General features: G+C 38.8%; 1 protein-coding gene across 1 annotated transcript; it reads left to right on the forward strand.

Annotated features, from left to right (window-relative positions):
• Positions 1-380: 380 nt before the first annotated feature.
• Positions 381-19101, forward strand: robo4 (roundabout, axon guidance receptor, homolog 4 (Drosophila)). The gene is given in 19 exon segments (XM_057321755.1): positions 381-842; positions 4923-5249; positions 6015-6172; positions 6836-6956; positions 7466-7604; positions 7969-8096; positions 8267-8382; positions 9588-9819; positions 10257-10378; positions 10713-10884; positions 11098-11283; positions 11656-11698; positions 11851-11966; positions 12279-12599; positions 12680-12787; positions 12982-13120; positions 14955-15212; positions 15294-15628; positions 17618-19101. Coding segments are annotated over 19 exon segments (3477 nt in total). The 5' UTR covers positions 381-622; the 3' UTR covers positions 17854-19101.
• The last annotated feature ends 1432 nt before the right edge of the window (positions 19102-20533 follow it).

Below are 20533 nucleotides of genomic sequence, written 5' to 3' on the forward strand. Positions count from 1 at the left end.
GCTTTTGAGAAAGTATCTTGATGCAGGAATGAAGGGTGTCTACTTCCCCTTTTGTGGCGTGGGCCAATAGCAATAGCAATCGCAATGCGTTTTTCGCCATTTGATGTTTAAAGGGCGAAAACGTTTGTCATTCCAAAGGATTTGATCAGTCGACTAGCAAACACTTGATTAATGGAACTGATCCTTTCGGTGTGGGAGATCTCTTTCCGCCCCTCCCCTTTGGTCCCGGCCTTGTTTTCTGCCTTTGCGACGTGCAGAACGAATGACACAGATGTTGTTGGAGGAGACAGTACCCATTCCCCTCTCCTCCTCTCCTGCGCTCCCAGCATGGGGCCTGAAACTTGTTTTTCAATCATTGTTTCCGCCAACTTCTTTCCCAAAAGAGACAAGAGAGGCGAGAAAGAGGAGGGAGAGGGAAAGAGAGGGAGAGAAAAAAAGAGGGAGGGAATGTAAATACAAAGCATTTGTGGAATATAAAGAAAAAACATTGGCTATAACAATCTCCAAATAATTTAGCACCGAGACGTTCGGGCGGCCGAGGGGAGAAGGGCGGTTCAGTCTTAGCCGCGGTTGGGATGGTAGTGGAAGTGCCAAAGCGGAAGAGAGGAGTTTTAGTCTGAAGATGCAGGTGTCTGCATGGCTGATCTGGGTGGCATGGCTGTGTACCTGGATCGAGGCGTCGCGCCAGTGTCAGTGCCAGTGCGAGTGCTCACCTGATGAGCAGCTGGCACAGAGGACGCAAGTGGAACAGAGGTCAGAAAGGTCAGAGGGGAGAGGGCACCTTCGCCATCGCCTGGCACATCACCGGGCATCACATAGGGACAGGGCCCATCGCAGGAAAGGTAACACCAATGGATATTTCCTAGAATATAGCTGGTTTTGAAATATAAACAATGACAAAGCTTATGCAATATGAATATAGGACACCTGGTTAAGAAATGTGTTAAGTATATCTTAAAAGTTGATTATATATTTAAATGCTTTAATTTAGAGAGTTGAAGTGATTTTCTGCAAAGCTTTAGAGTTCACCGTCTCTCTCAGTGTATCGGCATGAGGTCCAGAGCATGAAATCAGAAAGACATTGATAACTTGATAAAGTTTTTACTTTGTGATTTTTCGCTTGGTGACAGCACAATTGAATGTATAAAAAATATATATTTTTAAGTAAAAGTGATGGTAACACGCCACGGTATGTTTTATTACATTCATGTCATGGAAGCTTGACTTTTGTCGGTGTAGCTTGTAGTAAATAAAATCAGAAAGAAAGTGATAACTTGATAAAAGTTTACACTTTGTGAATTTTCACTTGGTCACAGTACATTTGAATTTTTTCTGTGAATGTGATGGTAACCGTATGTTTTATTACATTTAGACAATGGAAGCTGAAGGACTGTTGCAGAAACTTCAGTTGGTATAGTTTGTAATAAATTAAAACAGAAAGACAATGATAACTTGATAAAGTTTCTCACTTATTGGTCACAGTACAAATAAATGTATACAGAAATCATTTTTAAAGTGAATATGATCGTAACAGTATGTTTATTACATTTACACAATGGAAGCTCGACTGTTGCAAAAACTTTAGTTCTATCCAAACAAATTCAATTATTTGTGATGTGAGACTGATTTCTTGAATAGTTGATGTCGTTGAGAGACTGGGGCTTTAAAAATGGAGTGTAGGAAAAAATAACCTTGGAAGTACAGGAAAGAAAAGTGCTATGAAAGACATTTCCTCTTCCTTTTCTAACTATTTTATTGATTAAATATACAATTATTTCTCGAAACAAAAGCGCAAGTGACAGCTCAGTATAAAATGTTTTGTTTATTGTCTACTTCAAGCAAATAAATGTATTTTTTCTTAAACATCGAAAGACATAAATACTTCATTTTGTGTTTGAGCAGTCTACTATAAAGAGAAATGTATATATTTTCAACATAAAAAAGAACAAATTAAACATTCTGACCACTTGTTACTCTGTTGAAAGATGTACTTTAACCTTAACTGAGACAGTTTTTGGTACATTCATTTTTCAATCACGGCCAGGCATTGTGAAAAAGCTCAAACAGATTTATTTATGATTTGAACGTGCAGTGAAGTTACCGTGGGCCTTCTAGAAAGTAAATCAGACCCGACTTCTTTTGCGGTCCTGCTTTAATTCTGTGTTGTGGTATGCAGCTCCACAGTTCTTCAGTAGCTTTTGTTAGTGGCTGAATGCTGGATAATCCACAGGCCATCTAGGCGGTGCTCTCTGGATCAATATATGTGTCCATCAGTGCAGCCTGCTCTTTTAGGCCACACAATGGACAGTTCTCTAAACAACACTTTATTTATATGTGGCTTTCGAGAAAATGAACTGCCGCCTCTCCTTTTATTTTCTTCCCTCTCTCTCGTCCCCTCAGGGACCGTATTTACACGGACTTAATTGTAATTGGAACTAGCAAGTGTTTTAGATCTCAGTGTTGTATAGCTACAGCTTTGCCAACATAGTTTCTGATTTATTGTGTTAGTATATTATATTACGTTATTATGTTAGTATATTATTTACTCTGAATGTTCTTTGGTTTTTAAATTCCATTTTTATGTCTTTTTCATGAAATAGTATAGGCTACCCAAATTAAGATTAATTTACTCATTTCAAACCTGTATGATTTTCTTTTATGGAACACAAACACACACAAAAAGGTATTTTGAGAAATTTCGGTGTCCATGCAAGTCAAAGGGTTCCGATGTTTGGTTATCAACGTTTTTTTAAATCTTTTTGTATGTTCTGCAGAAAAAAAGTCTTACACATTTGCAATGACATGAGGCTGAGAAAATTATGACAGCAGTTTTATTAAGGGGTGAGCTTTTCCCTTTAACTTTAAAGTCTAAGTCCAGCAGCTAAAATGTTTATGAATCAGTCACACAACTTTGCGTAATAAATGTTCCCCAGTTGATAACAGAGGGTGCGTTTACACTTGTCTTTTAAATGTGTATGTGGACAACATCCAGATACAGGTCGCATGTTAATGCCAAGTGTAAACGCACCCATAGAGTCAGATATCTTTACTTTTTCCATTAACTGCATTTATATTCTATTTAGTAATAACAAAGAAAAGAAATTGGAATATGTTTTAACATGTTTGTGCAGTTCACGGGAGGAAGTTTTTCTGAAATTGTTTCATGGCTGTGAGGTCATGAGCTTCCTTTTTCTAATCTGCTGTAATTTGTTCATGCTTTGTAGAAATATCACATCACTAAATTATTTTTTTCAAACTTTCAAAGTATTTAGCCTACATAAACCTCAAACATATCGCTGTAAATTCAAACAAAAACAGACTTAAGCATCACTTCAGGAAACTTTGAATCACTCGTGTGATTTTGTTAGCCCAACTAAATACCTGTTCGTCAGTCATCGGAGACGTCAGTGCACTATACTCATGTCATCAACTTTTGCTGTGGGTCCGAGGCAGCGGGGAGGGTCCCAGATCCGGAAGGCGCTTTCTTCAACACAACTTTCTTCAACACAACTGAGAGAGAGAGAGAGAGAGAGAGAGAGAGAGAGAGAGAGAGATGCCTGCTTCAACATTCAATACACGAGAAATTAAACAACACCACGGCGTGTCTGAATATTGTTTGTAAAGCAATCTATGTTTGTCGCGAATGTGCAGCGAGAAGAATTTGATTGGACAGCGATGCTTTTGACGGACTAAATTTCCCACTTAACGTAATGAGGCTCTTTCTCAAGATTTGTTGGGTTTTAGGAATTATTTATAATATTCAAGGTAAGCAAAATTGTTTTGTTTGAATGTGTAACTAGTGTCTTTGAATCGAACTGAAGTGATACTTTGTTTTTAAAATGATGTCTATGTTAATTTAATTTCGCATTTATTTTTCTATATTTTTAATCCATTAATGTTGACCATGATTTTTTTAAAAGTGTCTGATATTTTTAACTTTATTTTTTGTCTAAATATTTGAAGAGAAAACTTTATTAATAAATGTATTAACTGCTTTTAAACATTATAAGAAAACGAATGCTTATTCGGAGCACTAATTTGAAGTCCGCAACCTTATATTGACAGATTTGATCTGATGGATAAACCAAATCCGTCAAATTACATCCATCTTTGTGCCAAAAGTGCGTATTAGCTTATTTTTTTAAACAATACATTTCTTGTTGTATACAGAATGTCACAATTTACCGTTAAAAATGTGGTATTGCTCTTTTACAAACGTGAAAAATTTCCGCCAAATTCTTCTTGCGTGAAATGACATAGCAGGACTGTGAGACTCTTGGTTTCCTCTTTTTCAGGAAGCTCCCCCATCAGAGACAATAGAAACTTTTAATAGTCAAACACATATTTCGCCAAGAATGTAGCACTCAAATACTCCATTGTGCAGTACACCCAGTACACCCTGGCCTATATCATTCTGACTTATTTTAATTTTTGTTTACAAACACAATTTAGTCCCCCCCCAAAATAGAAATTAAATTAGGGGGAGCACAGGGACCCAATCAAGTGTGCTTGTTTGTTTCACAGACACCCTCTCATGCCCATGTGATTGGCATGTTTTGGCGCGAGAGTACAAAGAGACATTGTAAGACATTGTAAGTTGGCCAATAATAGGAGAGGGCCATTCCTACACTTGATGCACAGGTGACGGATGTCCTGTTGCTGCATGACTTTGTTTGCGAGCGCTGGTCCTTTGTTCCTCTCGCAGCAGGAAAAACAGACCCCCACATGACTCTGTTTCCATTTTGTAGAGGAAGTGTGTTTCCCTTGCTCGCTGACAGGTCATCCAGTGTAGCGGGCATCAGACCATCTATCAGACTTTGTTTTTTGAAAGCCAGTATACTTTGGATATACTTTTCCTTTTTGCAATGCTTTATAATTCCACACGTACTGTATAGTTCTAACTTATTCTGGATTGCTTTCAGGTTCCAGGCTCATTGATAACAGTCTCCCCCGTATCGTCCACCATCCAACCGATGTGGTGGTCAGGGCGGGTAGCCCGGCCACGCTGTCCTGCAGGGCTGAGGGCAACCCTGAGCCCACCATCCAGTGGCTTCGGAACGGGCAGCCACTTGACACAGAAAGGATGGATGTAGAATCAAGGCCTATCGTTTTACCAGAAGGAAGTTTGTTTTTCTTCAGCGTATCCATCTCCGGCCGGAAGAGTCAATCTCATGAAGCCATGTACGCCTGAGTCGCCCAGAACAGCGCTGGAGTGGCAACAAGCAGGAACGCTTCTCTTCATATAGCAGGTTTGAATCATCATGGTTTAAGAAAAGATGAGTTTGCTTATCAAGATCTGTTTACGTTCTCAAGGGAAACAAGAGGGCGAGGAAGCTCATTAAGATGGTCAATGAGATGACTGGAGATCAGATGTCAAAGTTTGGCTTCTTCTGTGAAACAAACAGTAGACTAATTGTAGCTTTGACAACATGCTGTGTTTGTGGAGCAAACAGAATCCTGAACGGGTCGGTTTACTCTGCATTCCACCGGAGCGGAGCTGGACCTAATTGAGACATGTCCAGCAATTGTTGCACACAATGAATTTGGGTTTTGTTTGCTTTGATTCACTCCTAGATAATGTGGAACACAAAGACGAGCTACGTCAGTCAAGTTGGCAGTGGGCTTTATTGTCGAAAGCATTAAGGAAGTTATGTTGACGGCAAAGATTGAAAGAAAAAAAAGAGAGATTTGTTATCTAAATGAAACTGCTGAAATATTCAGAAAAATGTGTATATGCACATTGACCGACCACTATGCATTTCAAAGTAATGAATAATGCTAAATATTAAAGTATTTAATATATTTTAAAACAAAATTCGCGTATTATAAGTCTGTCTTTATATTTCAGATGATATAATCCATATGCATCAATTAGCAAAGCACACACAGCTATAAAAGATACCAATAATCGTAAAATCCCTAACAGATATCTGCAGAATAATTGGCCCAGGTGATATCATAATTGTGCACATTAGTGACCGAATTGTGTTTCTGATCATGTGTGTTATTTCCAGCTCTTCGGGAGGAGTTCCGTGTCCAGCCAGGTGATATAGAGGTGGCGGTTGGTGAGGTAGCTGTGATGAACTGCAGTCCACCTGTAGGACAACCTGAACCCAACACCACCTGGAGAAAAGATGGAATTCTCATCAACAGCAGCAATGAACATTACACCGTGAGTGCAAGACAAACTCTTCAAAAAACATTTATGCTTTGGAGTTTCTCAACCAGGGTGCCAGTGCCCACTAGGAGGCCTCAAGATGATGAAAATCATTCAAAAATCAAACAAAACGAGCATTAAAATCATCTGAAATGATTAGTGTTTTTGGAGTTTTTTGGGGTTATTTTATATGATTGTAGTTATGCCAAGTTTTAGAGTTTTTTACTGGGTTGAACTTGTAAGTGGGGGGTCTCGTCATTTTACAATACAATATACATACAATATATCATGGTACATTTTGAGATTAATTATAACAAAAACCTGTGTACACTAGTATTTTTACAGTTTTGTTCAGTGACACTAATGAAGAAATTAGACACGTGTAAAGTCGCCAAATGCTGATACAAACCACAAATGTTTGAACTAACAGAGCCACAGTATTCACACTTTTAGGGGTGAAAAGTGCTCGCTAAAAGTAGCCGCTGCACATTGAACTCGGATAATAGAAAGTATTTTACATTTTTTAAAACACTCATCTTTATCTTAGGAGCTGTATCCTGAATACGTCCATAGAGGGCAGTACAACACAGAAAATGAACCAATAAGAACCTCATGACACCGAAATGTGTTTTCTGCATGTATGATTATCTACAATTTGTCTCTCTGCATGATGTATAGGAACTCAATGGTAAACTGATCATTGCTCCAGCTCAGAAGAATGACTCTGGAGTTTATAGCTGTATAGCCACAAACACAGTTGGTGTGAGAGAGAGCAGGGCAGCCCGGCTGTCTGTATTAGGTGAGACCTGTTACTGTGCTTATACATGTACATCAAAGGAACAGTTCCCCCAAAAATGAAAGTTCTGTCTTCACTTACTCACACTCGCATGGTCTAAATCTTTATACGTTTCTTTGTTCTGATGAAAACAAAGACAGACAGAGAAAGATATTTGGAAGAATGCTTATAACCAAACAGTTCTTGGCCACCATTGACTACCATAGAGCAAATAAATTTATACAGATTTGGAGCAACTCGAGGGTGAGTAAATGATGACAGCTCCCTTCAAGCTATCAAAATTTGCCTTTGAAACCGAATGTCTTAATAGCTCAGTGTTTAGGAGTGCCTTTTTTAAAACTACCTTTAAAACCTGTATTATACAGACGAATTGAATTAAATTAAGACTCAGTTTGGCCATTACTATGTCAGGGTTTTACGATGTTTGATCAGTGGTATGAGTTCTAGGACTCTGCAATACATTATATTGCTCGGTAAGAATGGAAACTCATGCATCTGACTTACTTTCACAGCCAAGCCGGTGTTATTGCAGAAACCAGAGGATGTCTCGGTGCAGCTCGGGGAGTCTGCACAGTTTTTCTGTAAAGCAGACGGAGACCCCATGCCTTCTGTTGAATGGAGTCGAGAGCAAGGACCTTTACCGAATGGCAGGTCAGAAGAATACAGAGAACATTGGGTCTTATTGACTATTGATCTGTATTTTGCACTTTTTCAGACTACATGAACATACTGTACACATACGCAATAGAACTTAATAGAATTGAATACTGTTTCAATGCAATGATGCTTACTCATAAGAATTTTAGTGTAGTAATAGGTATACAGTATTTATTTCAGGATGCTTGTTTCAAAAACGATTGTCACTTAAAGATTTTAATCTTGTTTGGTTCCATTAAAGGCTCATAATTACTTCAAGTCATAAAAATTCATTAAGAATCATTGAAAAAATACAGTTCAAACCTGTAAATTTCTCATTTTTCCATCACTAATTATCAATCATAATAATGTTTTCCAGATATTTAATCAACCCAGACCACAGTCTGCAAATCCACTATGTGACAGCACAGGACATGGGCAGATACACCTGCACTGCGGAAAATAAGATCGGAGTGTCTGTGGCCAGCGCACAACTGCTCGTAGAGGGTAAGAAATGGTGTTCATTAACAAAATAGTCAATCACTGCATTCCTATAATGAATTTTTTATGAATGGCACACTTTTACTAAAACAGCACCCCCATTTCAACTACCTCCCAGAATTTGTATTCCACTCACTCATTTAAGATCAGTGATGTCTAACTTATGTATATTACAGATGTGGGCAGCACTAGACTGAGAGATCTACACAAGGAGCTGTCTGCCTTACGTGTCAGTCTGGAGAACGTCACAGTTCTCAGTACAGCCTCAAATATGTCTCAAGTCATGTGGAGGGTAATGCAGCTAAGTTCATTTCTGAGCATCACACACAACAGTATTACACATTTTATTTTCATTTTCATACAGTATATATACTCACTGCTCCAATGAGCTGTGTACCTTAATATATTATGATGCTTTTTTAATTCTAAAGCAGCCCAGCATGTTTTCACACTCAATAAGACAATCCCAGAATCCATTGCAATGAGCTCACTATGTTTATCATGCATGGTCGAGAGAAATATCGCTTATTATTGGATACCTTCAAAATAAAAATGATGTAGATCATCTGTTTTTAATTTGATATATGATTTAATGTAGAATAATGTAGAATTCCCTTACAAAATAAGTATACGTTAAGTTAATTTTATTAAAGTTCAACTATATTTTTAACTATACTTTATGTGGCAAGTATATTAATATCAATATACAGTACTAGTAGTATCCTTGTAAGTGTACTATTTCAGAGCTAGGCTACTTTTCACTACAATACTATACTATTTCTATACTATCTTTACACTTTTAATTTTTAAGAGTATACTTTAAGTAATCCTTAAGGGGCCATACACACAGAACTAGTTTTTCCATTCCAATGCGCTACTTTTCCTTTGTTTTTCTATCTAAGCACGCGTTTGACGGACGTGCATGACCATTACGCTCGCGTCTTTTGCGGCGCCTCTCACATGAGTGCCGCGTTTTTAAGACGGCGTGTCAAGTTAAAAGAATTTCAACTTTTACACGCAGCGCTACTCATCAATGTCAGTTCCAAAGCAGGGGACCAATCAGAAGAATACTGAGGCGGGGCAAATGTTGCGAGATTTTGTTTACAGTTGCAAGTTGGCATGACATGGCAACACGGCAAAGACGTCTCGAGACCCTCGCATTCTACGCTGCACTTTTTTAAAAACCATTCCTGAGCGCTGCGTTTTTAGACGCAAAGAAACATTTAGTACACAACTAGTTTTTGTTTGTACTGCAACTATACTGCACTATAGCATTTCTGAACATGTTAAATCACTTACTTTTGTGGTTTCATTTCAGTTACCATGCAACCTTAATAGTTAGTTCCTTTTTTCGATTAGTAGCCATCAAGCAAGCTCACTACGTTTTGAGATGTAGCTGTTGTGTATAGAGATCTGTAAAATACTTCTCTGCTCGAACATCAGTTGTTCTCTAAAGGACCTGATGGATATGTTCTCCTGTGGGTTTTCTGTTTACAGTTGCAGACCTCTGCTTCGCAGCCTCACTATCTTGAAGGCTTTGAGGTTCTGTATCGATCTCTCCTGCCGGCTAGTTCAGACTGGATGGCTCAAAGTGTTCCTCAAGCCGCCCTTCACACCCACGTTGGACCACTGAAGAGAGGCTACAAGTACGAGTTTAAAGTCAGACCCTACGGAAGCGGTCTGTACGGCAGGGAGAGCAACACCAGACATTTGCGAGTGCCAGAAATAGGTGAGAATCCAGATTACACCCAAATTACACCAGCAGACAGCGAATGTGCTCTTTAAATTTGGAAAACAACAGCCTATTTTTTACATTTATGTAGCTGGAAGACATACAGTATTTATCCAAGCCATGTGTGTCAAACCCATGATTGACATGCAAGCTGTTGTGCTGGTCTTTTTGAACATGTACTGTAGTTGGTCTGCCAGCATGGCTTTAGCAGATATTTTCTGTCAGGTTATAGGCAGAACCCAAACGCAGACAAAACTGACATTTTCTTCATATGAAGTGACTTATACAGACCCTAGGGATACAGTTCCCTCTAGGTCACAATTGTGATCTCTTTGTATTTGATGGACCCTTTGGATTGGACATAGCCATTATTATGTAGCTATGATGACTACATACTATAACTCAGGATAGAGTAATATATTCCCCGTTGTCAGTTCCCAGTGCACCACCTCAGGATGTCTCCATAACAATGCCTACTGGCCGTAATGACACCATCCATCTGAGCTGGCAGCCTCCACCTCATGATGCTCACAATGGGATCATTCATGGATATCAGGTATTTTTATTGAAGTTTCTACTTTTTCAATCTTTAAAAATAAAAAAATCTTGTTTTTTTAAATATATGTATATATACAGTATATGCCTCTTTCTTATGTGGAAAACAAAAGAAGATATTTTGAGAAATGTCTCCGTGGTTTTGTGTCCATACAGTGGAAGTCAATGGGGGACAATGTTGTTTGGTTACCAACATTGTTCAAAATATCTTCTTTTGTGTTCGGTAGAAGATAGAAAGTCATACAGGTTTGGAATGACATGATGTGAGTAAATAATGAAAGAATGTTTATTTTTGAGTGATAGATCCCTACTCTATTCATGGCTCTATCTGACAGGTTTGGTGTGTGGAGTCTGATGAGCTGAAGTCAATGAACTGGACAGTGGACAGTGGCACACACAGTATTGAGATCAATTCACTGCAGTCTGACAGACTGTACTGGGTTACAGTGGCTGCTGTTAATGGGGCAGGAGTGGGACGTCAGAGTGACCCATATAAACTGCTGATAGGTAACTACAGTATAATCCTAGACCTTACCTAGCCAGAAAAAAAGATTGAATGATAAATAATAAAGGTTCGATGTGCTCATATTATTTCATCATGTTATTATGTTAGAGGATGTACAGTCTATTTCACATTATTATACAGTAATTGTGTTCCAACCCCATATGCTGTTATTTTTTTAACACTTATAAAGCAATTTTTGCTCTTTTTTTTCCCAGAGTCGAGACAGGAGTAGACACCTTATGAAACAGGCATACTCAGTATGTCTCATGTCCTTTCTGTGATTAAAGAGCCTGTATTTATCGGCAGCGTCGGCACCTTCCTGTGGTGTGTTTTGATGATTACAGCCGTGTTTTTGTACAGAAGACATGTCAGATCTGCAACACAGGGAAGCAAAGGTTCAGGTAATCTTTAACGGAGCTCTTTTAAAGGGATAGCTCACCTAAAAATAACAATTGTTGTCATTTATTTACCTTCTTCATATCATTTAAAATGAGTCTTTCTTATACTACAAAAGAAGATATTTTGAAAAATGTCTCAGTGGTTTTGTGTCCGTACAATGGAAGTCAACGGTTACCAACATTCTTCAAAATATTTTCTTTTGCATTGTACAGATGAAAGTTATACAGGTTTGAAATAATATGATTTACGGTGAGTAAATGATAGAAGAATTTTCATTTTTGGGTGAACTATCCCTTTAAAAACAGTATATACGATCACTGTCTACATCAATCTTTTCTACGCCCTTTAACTTTCACTATCATTTCATTTTGTAGGCTTGTATAGACTTGAAAGTGAAGATCTCATCATCAAACACAGGTGCAACATTTAATTCCTTCTTTTCAAAAATAAAGCAGCAGGGGTCTAACTGTCCCATCCAAACAATCTGGATATGTGTACACTAATAAGGGTTCCTGAACTGTATGCTCACCTATCATTTGGTTTTAGATTCCTGTTACTTATCTTTGCAGAATGGCTGCGCCAGACTCTCCGTGGATCTCTGGAGGCTGGAGGCCGGACTCCAGCATCAAGCCCAAGCAGGGATTTTGGACCCCAAGCCAGGACAACTCTGGCTTCCGGAGAACTAGTGAGTCACAGCATGCGCTCAAAATACATAGTCATAACCCCCCTGCAGAGTTCAGTGGCCATTCTGATCCAGACTGTCAGGAGCTGCATTACATCCCGTATCTTCATCTCATCAGTATGCATCCCCCATCTATTCTCATTTTACCTCTCATCATCTCTCTGCATGACTGATATGTCCTCAAGAGAGCCTTCAGAAGACGCCTGTCAACCCCGAAGTCAAAGTTCTGCACAGATTCTTCATCAGCTTTAACTACCATTGACATTTTGGCACAAGTACAGTAAATCAGTCTGATTTTTACATCTCTGCCGACAGCTCTGCCCATAATAGCTAATAAGGACTCCAACCCCCTGCGGTCAGCCGTCCCCATCGTGCCAGACAATTGCGGAGTCTACGGCACCTTCTATGTGGATCTAAGTGGAAACGGACTGAAGACGTTTAATAGTCCCGGCCGTTGTCCCAGAATGCCCCACGGCAACTCTCAGCTCCATAATTCTGAGACTGTCCGCATCACCGAACCCATAGTAAAGACCGCCGTGGTACGGGAAGTGCAGGCGATGCCATGGAAACGTGCCCTCCCTACCCAGCCCAATATGGGGGTGCTGAAAGAATCTTGGGAGAAAAATTATAAACGAGGTGAGATTTTTTTTACATTTAGTCATTAGTAGTTTGTTTTGTCTAGCTGTGGGACAAAACATGTTTTTGTTCACTTTCAGAGCTACATGCGGTTAAAAGCGCCCCTTTAATGCCTGTGCATCAACAAGCTTTGACTGTGTGCACCGCTCCAAGCAACCATCAGCAGAGATTCAGAAAGAATCCAGCAGGTTTTCACTTTTGAGCTTTGAAGGGGTTTAAAGCATTTTTATGATTAAAAATTATATCCTCAATTGTCTGATGTCAGAATAGATCAAACACAATCCTTTGAGTCAAGGACATTTGTCTTTTTAAACAGATTTTTGCTGTTTGCTCTGATTTTGGAGGTGTTTTAGATATTTTAAGCTGTTCTCTGTACCCTTAGGTGGTGTCTCAGAGCCTGTAAAACCCTTGAATTCTCCACGGATCCTGCATTACTCTGCTTCACTGCAGCTGGTGGACATGTTGCCCACTCCTCCACCTCTTCCCACAGAGGACAACCACAGCATCAGCTCAGAGGACGAGTGAGATACATCTACATTTATAAGTCATTTAAATGAATTAATTTAAATTCGGCAAGACTTCTCTATTCTCTAGAGTTTTAGATGTTTATTCTATTATCATATGATATAATATGATTTTAGTCATATTTTAATATTTAGTAGCACATTTGCATGTTTATCTTCAAAAACAATGATTTTTATCTGTTTTGAAGTCTTTATTAGTTGTAATTTACATAACTATTGTTATTTCTAAGCATTTCTTTGCTATTTATATTTTTAAGTAATGGAAACAACTGGTAGTGTCTCACAAACTCCCTGCAATTCCCTCGTGAACCACCAGGGGTTCGCGCACCTCAGTTTAAACATTGAACATAGAATAACAAAAATTACACATAAAATGCAGTTCACACTACTGAAAAATGTGTAAATGCTTTTAATATCAGTCTACCGTGCTGATTACCATCCTAAATATACCTAATCTTACTCTAGAGTTCAGCCTTTCTTCTATGCTTCAAGACTACAAGAAACATTTTGGCTGAATTGTTCCATGAAGAACCTTTAACATTCAAAAAATCTTTCATAAAAGGTTCTTTATTGAGAAAAAAGATTCTCTAGACTATAAAAAGTAATAAGAAATTGTTTTTTTAAGAACCTTTGATTAAATGGATCGATGGGAAACCAAAAATATTTATTCTATCATCGCTGTGCAGAACTTTGTAGCATAGAGAGATAGTATAGAGAGGTGATTTGAGGGGACAAGGTAGTTAAAGGGATAGTTCACTCCAAAATAAAAATCCTGTCATCATTTAGCCTACTCACCATTTTGTTATTTCAAACCTGTACGACTTTCTTCCGCAGAACACAAATGAAGATATTTTGAAGTAAGTTGGTGACGAAACAGCGCTGGCACCCGTTCACTTCTATTGTATGGACACAAAACCAATGCAAGTGAATGGGTGCCGGTTACCAACATTCTTCAAAATGTCTTCTTTTGTTTTCTGCAGATGAAAGAAAGTAATACAGCCTTGAAATAACAAGAGGCTAAGTAAATGATGACAGATTTTCATTTTTGGTTGAACTATCACTTTCACCAGCTAAGCCCCAAGATAAAGAGAAACCACATAAAGACCAGCAAACCATCTTCGGCTGGGAAATCTGATAATAACTCAGCGTCTCATTACTAAGAAACTCACTTGTTCTAGCCAACATGAATCCCAAACTGGGTCATTCTATATCTTCAGCTGAGTCAGGATTGTCTCTCTGTCTTGATATCTTGCGCTGTAAATAAACCTCAGTGTTCACCTGAAAACACTAGTGGGACACAGCTGAGGTGTTCCTCGGTCTGTTACTCACCGATGTTTTAAAGATTGTGGCCTCACAGGCCTGTAATGATGGTGTCTGTAACAATACTGTATCATTACAGCGTGAGAAGAGAAGTCCACTACCGTTACTCTCAAACTAAAAGACTGGAGTCCAATTTTGCCTGTAGCTCAACTCTAATGGACAGGCAGATAGAGAGGAAATGGCCCACACTATCTATTAGAGCATCTGTAAAAGGGAGGAAGTGTGTTTAAAAGCTGTCAGTATAGACAGGAGGGTTTCCCTGGCAGACAGGCCGGTAGGGGACACATCACAACCCACATGGAACAGTGTCAAATATTGTAAGCACCAACAAGTCATAAGATCTACTGTGAAATGTATACACATAAACATGATTCTAAAGTCAAATTTTATTGCTCAGAGGTTGCTTGTTTGTTGCAGGACACATAATCAAGGTTTTTGGTGTTTCTTTTGTCTTTGTTTTGGAGACAAATACTATTTTAAACTTTGCACTTTTTCAAATCTCATCCCTCAGGTCTACCAGGTCCACCAAGCTAACAGTAGATGTTGGCTCTCAGCAGTCTGTATGTGCTGCTTCTGGGCTCCAAGGACCTTCAGTAGCCACCACAGGCTGTCCATCTCACCACAGCACGTCCTCTGGATGCCCAGCCCAGCTGAGCCCCTCTTATAGCCACCTCTCCACAGCGTCCTTCTGCCTGTCTGCCGATGACTACGAAGACACTCAGGGCCTCACGCAATACATGGAGATCAGCCCTAAACCACAAGGACAAACGTAAGCTTATGCGTCAGAACTCAAAATTGTAAGGGAATTTCTGTGATGGAGCATCGGATCATTTTTTATGTTTCTTGTTAGTGCTTCCTATCAGAGCTCGCCGTCAATGTCCCGCCTCTTTTCTCCCACGCCCACTTTGGGGTACATCTGCGGGCCTGCCGATCGAGAGATCGGAGACATGGATGAGGAACAGGAGTCTCAGGGGCTCAGGAAAGCCATGCTGAGGAGCACGCCCTCCTCTTGTTGCAGCGAATGGGAGGGCTCGCTGTGGAACGGATGGGGCTCGGTGTCGGAGAGCAATGTGACGAGCGCTCGAACCAGCATCATCAGCTCCTCCGACTGCTCGTTCATAAATGATGCAAATTTCGCCCGTGTGCTGGCAATGACAGCAGAGTCAATGAGTGGCACATTATCAGGTAAGAAATGTTTGGGTTTTTGTAAAGTTTAGATCAAGTAACATGACTCACAAACAAGTACTGGTGCAGTTACTACAAATGACCACTAGGTGGAAGAATCTGATCGTGCAGTTGAGTTCCTTTTGCAGACATTGCACTCATTCACCTTTTCTGTGCTGAAGAAAGATAAGTTCACCTAAAACGGAAAATGCTCTCATAATTTACTCACTCTTATACCGTCACAGATGTATATGACTTCCTTTCTTCTGCTGAACACAAATAAATATATATATATATATTGGTCCCAAAATGTTGAAGCTCCAAAAAGCACATAAATCCATAGTAAAGTGATTCAGATGACTCACAATGACTCAAATGTCATCTGAAGTGAGAAAATGATTCATATTTTGAACTTCTGTACTGATTTTGAAACCAAAGCAAGCAGTAAATTCTAATATGGCGAGTTCAAATCTTACATCTTCTTACATGTCTCGTGACAAAATAAAAAATAGTCACGAGACATGTATGAACAAATGAGATTTAACCAAATTATGACCAAGAGCCTAAATTGTGAGAGAATTACAATTTTTCAGTGAACTTCAACCAGTTTTTCTCAGTTGATCACTTTCTGTGCTCTGCGGGGCTTTAATACTTCATTCTGTCTCATTTGTATTGTAAATAACTGTATAAACAAATGACTACCTCCATTTCTATTACTCTTTAATAGGAGTGTGAATATGTTTTCTGGCAATTCTTTTCTTTGATTTAAAATAGATCGTTTTTTTTAATTCAGTGGGTTCAAAAAGTATTCTAACATACAGTAAACCACACTTAAAGGAACAGTTCACCCAAAAATGAAAATTCGGTCTTCATTTAGGCCTACTTACCCTCAAGTGGTTCCTAATCTGTTTACATTTCTTTGTTCTGATGAACACAGAGAAAGATATTTGGAAGAAGGCTTGTAACCAAAAAATAGGAAAGCAAACATTCATTTTTCCTACTATGGTAGTCTATGGTGGCCAAGAACTGTTTGGTTACAAGCCTTCTTCCAAATATCTTTCTCTGTGTTCATCAGATCAAAGAAATATTAAAAATCAGTAAAAAAACGGTCCCTTTTTAAATATAAATACATTTTTGCAATAACAATTTTAAACAAACATGTCAGAAAATAGCAAGTTTGAGCAACATCAAATACCTCCTGGTTTGATAGGCAAGGGTCTCCGAATATAATTTTGAGATAAGCATCAAAATTTGATTTCAACCATTAATTTTCCCAATGATTTCAATCTTTGACATGGCCTTACTCGGTCAATAGTAAAGATATCAAGATTATATTTTCACAGAATGATCTTTACATAAGGTAGGATGGTTTTATGTAGAAATAATAAATCACAAAAGAATGACTTAAGTTGGGTTTTTACAGGCAATGTCACAATCTAAAAGAATGCATTTTGAAAAAGAAATAAACACCTATACAAAAACTCATTATAGCAATTAGAATCAACTGTTTAATTTCATAATCGATGCAGTACATTTTCATGGATGGATGCACTGTGGTATTAAGGTCCCCAATGAGACAGTGTAAAATAGCACTGCTACTCTACTACAATGAGAAGAAATGGGATTTGAGGGGCTGTCTGCAAATTGTCTCGGTCACCCCACAATCCTCTCTGATGTTTGACCAAATCAATCACTGCTCTCAAAAGAGAAACCTACAGGGACTTTACTCGCTCTCCATTTACTGATTGTTTTCCTCTCTCTCTTCCTCTGTGAAGTCATCGTGTTAAATTCCTTGTGCATTATAACCGTTTACTCCAGTGGGGATTTTTCTGTTATACATCTTTTAGTATTATTACATTATAAATTGACTTCAGAATGCTCGTGTCTTTACACGCATTAATAGGTTTGCTTTTCCGATTTGTACTTAAGGTGCATTGATGTGCGTGCGTGCGTGTGCATACAAATCTGTTCATTCCCTTTGCAATGCGTGTGTGTGATCGTGCATTTCAGCAGATTTCTCCCCGCCCGCATCACCTCTGAGCGTTCTGTTCCCCCCTCGAGAGTGTTTCGGAGAGGTGGAGCCTCTGCCCATGTGGGACTGGAGCACCGCATGGGTGGAGGAGTTGGAGGCCCAGCTGAAAACCTCCAGAGATGCCAGGAGAACCACAGCATCTAGTCGGCACTCAGGCATTGAGCATTGGAGAGGACAACAGGACAGCAACCACAAGACTCCTTCACAACGATGATCAGCTCCATCATGCTTAAAGTCTCAGACTGAAGGTCTTTTGGACCACATTTCTGTTTTCTTGCAGTTTTGAAACAGCTGGGTTTGTAGCGCGGTTGTTTAAGGCTAAAGAATACATTTAGCTGCAAGATACGGATTTCATTTTCCACATGGACAATTGTACAGGAGATTCATATTGGCATTCAAAGAAATGTAAATAACCAATTTTATTTAATAAACCATATCATATACGCTTTTATATGAAGAGTCTAAAATACACAGGAAATATTATACGAGACGTTTTGTATTTTAGGTCCTTTTTATTATTTTATAAGTGAGTATTTTTTATGGCCAATTACTTTTTCATTGTTTACTTTTTGGTCCTAGTTTTTAATATAGTTTCCTTTTCTATTAGTTTTGCTTTAAAACCCTAATAGTTGTTTTTCCAAGAAATAAATCATTTTCATTATGGTTGAGATTTTTTTCAGTAGAAATGTTTTTAGCTTTTAGTTCCTAGTGTGCATGTCATGTGAATATCCTCACACTACTAAAAACCTATTTTCAACCAAACTAACTTTATTTTTACCAGTTGCCTTTTTAAACTCAATAAAAGAAAGATTTAGCAGAGTAACGCTGTTGTGTGTGAACACATCTCTCAGACCACTGACACGGTCGTGTTTGTTGTTTTTGGGACTGAACATCTCAGAGCACAAGAGGTCTGTTAAGAGAACACGCACGGCCCTCCAGAGCTCTAATCCTCACCGCAAGCCAGCAGAAACAAATCACAAACCCGCCGGACACCACACACACACACACACACACACACACGCACACACACACACACACACACTGGAAACACAAGTGACCATGGCATGACTGCGGAGGGATTATCGCCCATGGCCATATGCTTGGCACAAAAAACACACCACCCCCATTACACACTGCTATGCATGTGCACAAACACACTATTAGGATCTACAGTTTTGAATGTGTACATGGCCAAAAAAGCATCTTTTTATAGCCTGCTGGTAATCCAGCAGACCCAGTTTACCATGCAAGAGCACACTTATACATCGCCAACTTTGTACCCCCTTCTCTCTCCCTCTTTCTTCTTCGACTGTTCTTTAATTTTCACAGCAGAGCACCCATTTGTCCCAAGGATTATTCTGCATGATATAATATATTTGACTATAATTCCTTTTTACAAGTATTTGGCTTTTGATTTAAAAAAAACTTTCAGATGATGTTTTAATTTTTTTATTTTTTCACTTTTAATGTTTAAAGTTTCTGATTGTTGATATTGATTTTACAATAAAAAGAATGTTAGTGGTGCCTGCCCAAGCCAAACTTTTTGACAATGCCAAGAGCGTTGCTATGCAGTCACTAAGGTGTTGTGTATTAAGGTTCTTACATTTTACTAAAACTATCAAAACATTTTTGTTAATTGAAATCAAATACAATATCAGCCTAAACATTATCTGAAATACAACTAAACGAAAATAAAAAAATGTAGCAATAAACTGAAAAAGTCACTTAAATAATTAATTGTAAATAAAAAAACTAAACTAAACCTCAAATGAAGATAAATTCAACCTATATAGCAACATAAAAAATAGACAAATAAATTAACAAAGACACATGACAAAATTGCTAAACGTTAACGTGAAAACTAAACATTAAAGTTGAGTCAAAATATCAATAAAACGACAAAAATGAAAACAAAACTATAGAGAAATATTAAATAACAACATATGCATATTAAGAACACATTATGAACATTAAGTATAAGCAGTTGCATTTAGGTCATAACAAATGAATGCATTACAAACAAAAGTATCTATTGCATAATGCTCGGGTGGCATAATCTACATATGAAATACAGAACAATAAAAACCGGCAGCTCCAGTCCCAAATAATTACAATGAGACAACAAGTGTGGTCGACTTCACGGCGCTGCGCAGACTGATCCGCGAATGACAACAAAGTACCGCGAGTGATTAGAAAGTCGCTTGCTCTTTCCGGTGTGATGACCTCAAGTCTGTCCCAAAATGCACTCACGTGTACCCTTGTGGACTCGTGCCTAGTGCCCTATAGGTCTGCACTTCCTGACGTCACCAAGTGTGGACTCGGAGGAGGGCCACAAGACCGGAGTGCGCCATTTGGGACAAGGCCATAGATTTGGGACAAGGCCATAGATTTGGGATATTTTCCATCTCAAACCCGCAAATGACCTCTGCATCGGCCAATGGCGCTAGAGTTCCGGCGTTATTTCCGGGTTTGAATTGTAAATATCCTCGGAGCTGTCTCGAAAGCAGCATTAGGATAAGAGGTTTGTTAACTACATTTAGTTTCTATTATAAGTATAGTATAGGTAGGCTAGACGATATTAATTTTGCGCTAAGTTGGACTCTATGCATAAATGTCTCTAAATTTCTGTCAGACCATTTCTGAGTCCGATCCAAAGCCTTCCGGGATTAGTTAGCACATGGGACAAATTTCCAAGGTAATGCTTTGAGACTCTAAATTATCTGCTAAATAGACATTAATGTCCCACACCTGCGTCATCATCTCTCATCCGTATCTGTCAACACACTAAATTAATTTCAATTAAAGCCCCTGTGTGAGCAGCATCCAGTCGTCGCGTGGGCTTTGCAGAGGGTCCCGTGCCCAGTTGGAGGTGGTGCGTGTGGAGATGAGAAATT

Source organism: Triplophysa rosa, linkage group LG22 (assembly GCF_024868665.1).
Source record: "Triplophysa rosa linkage group LG22, Trosa_1v2, whole genome shotgun sequence".
Taxonomy (NCBI): Eukaryota; Metazoa; Chordata; class Actinopteri; order Cypriniformes; family Nemacheilidae; genus Triplophysa; species Triplophysa rosa.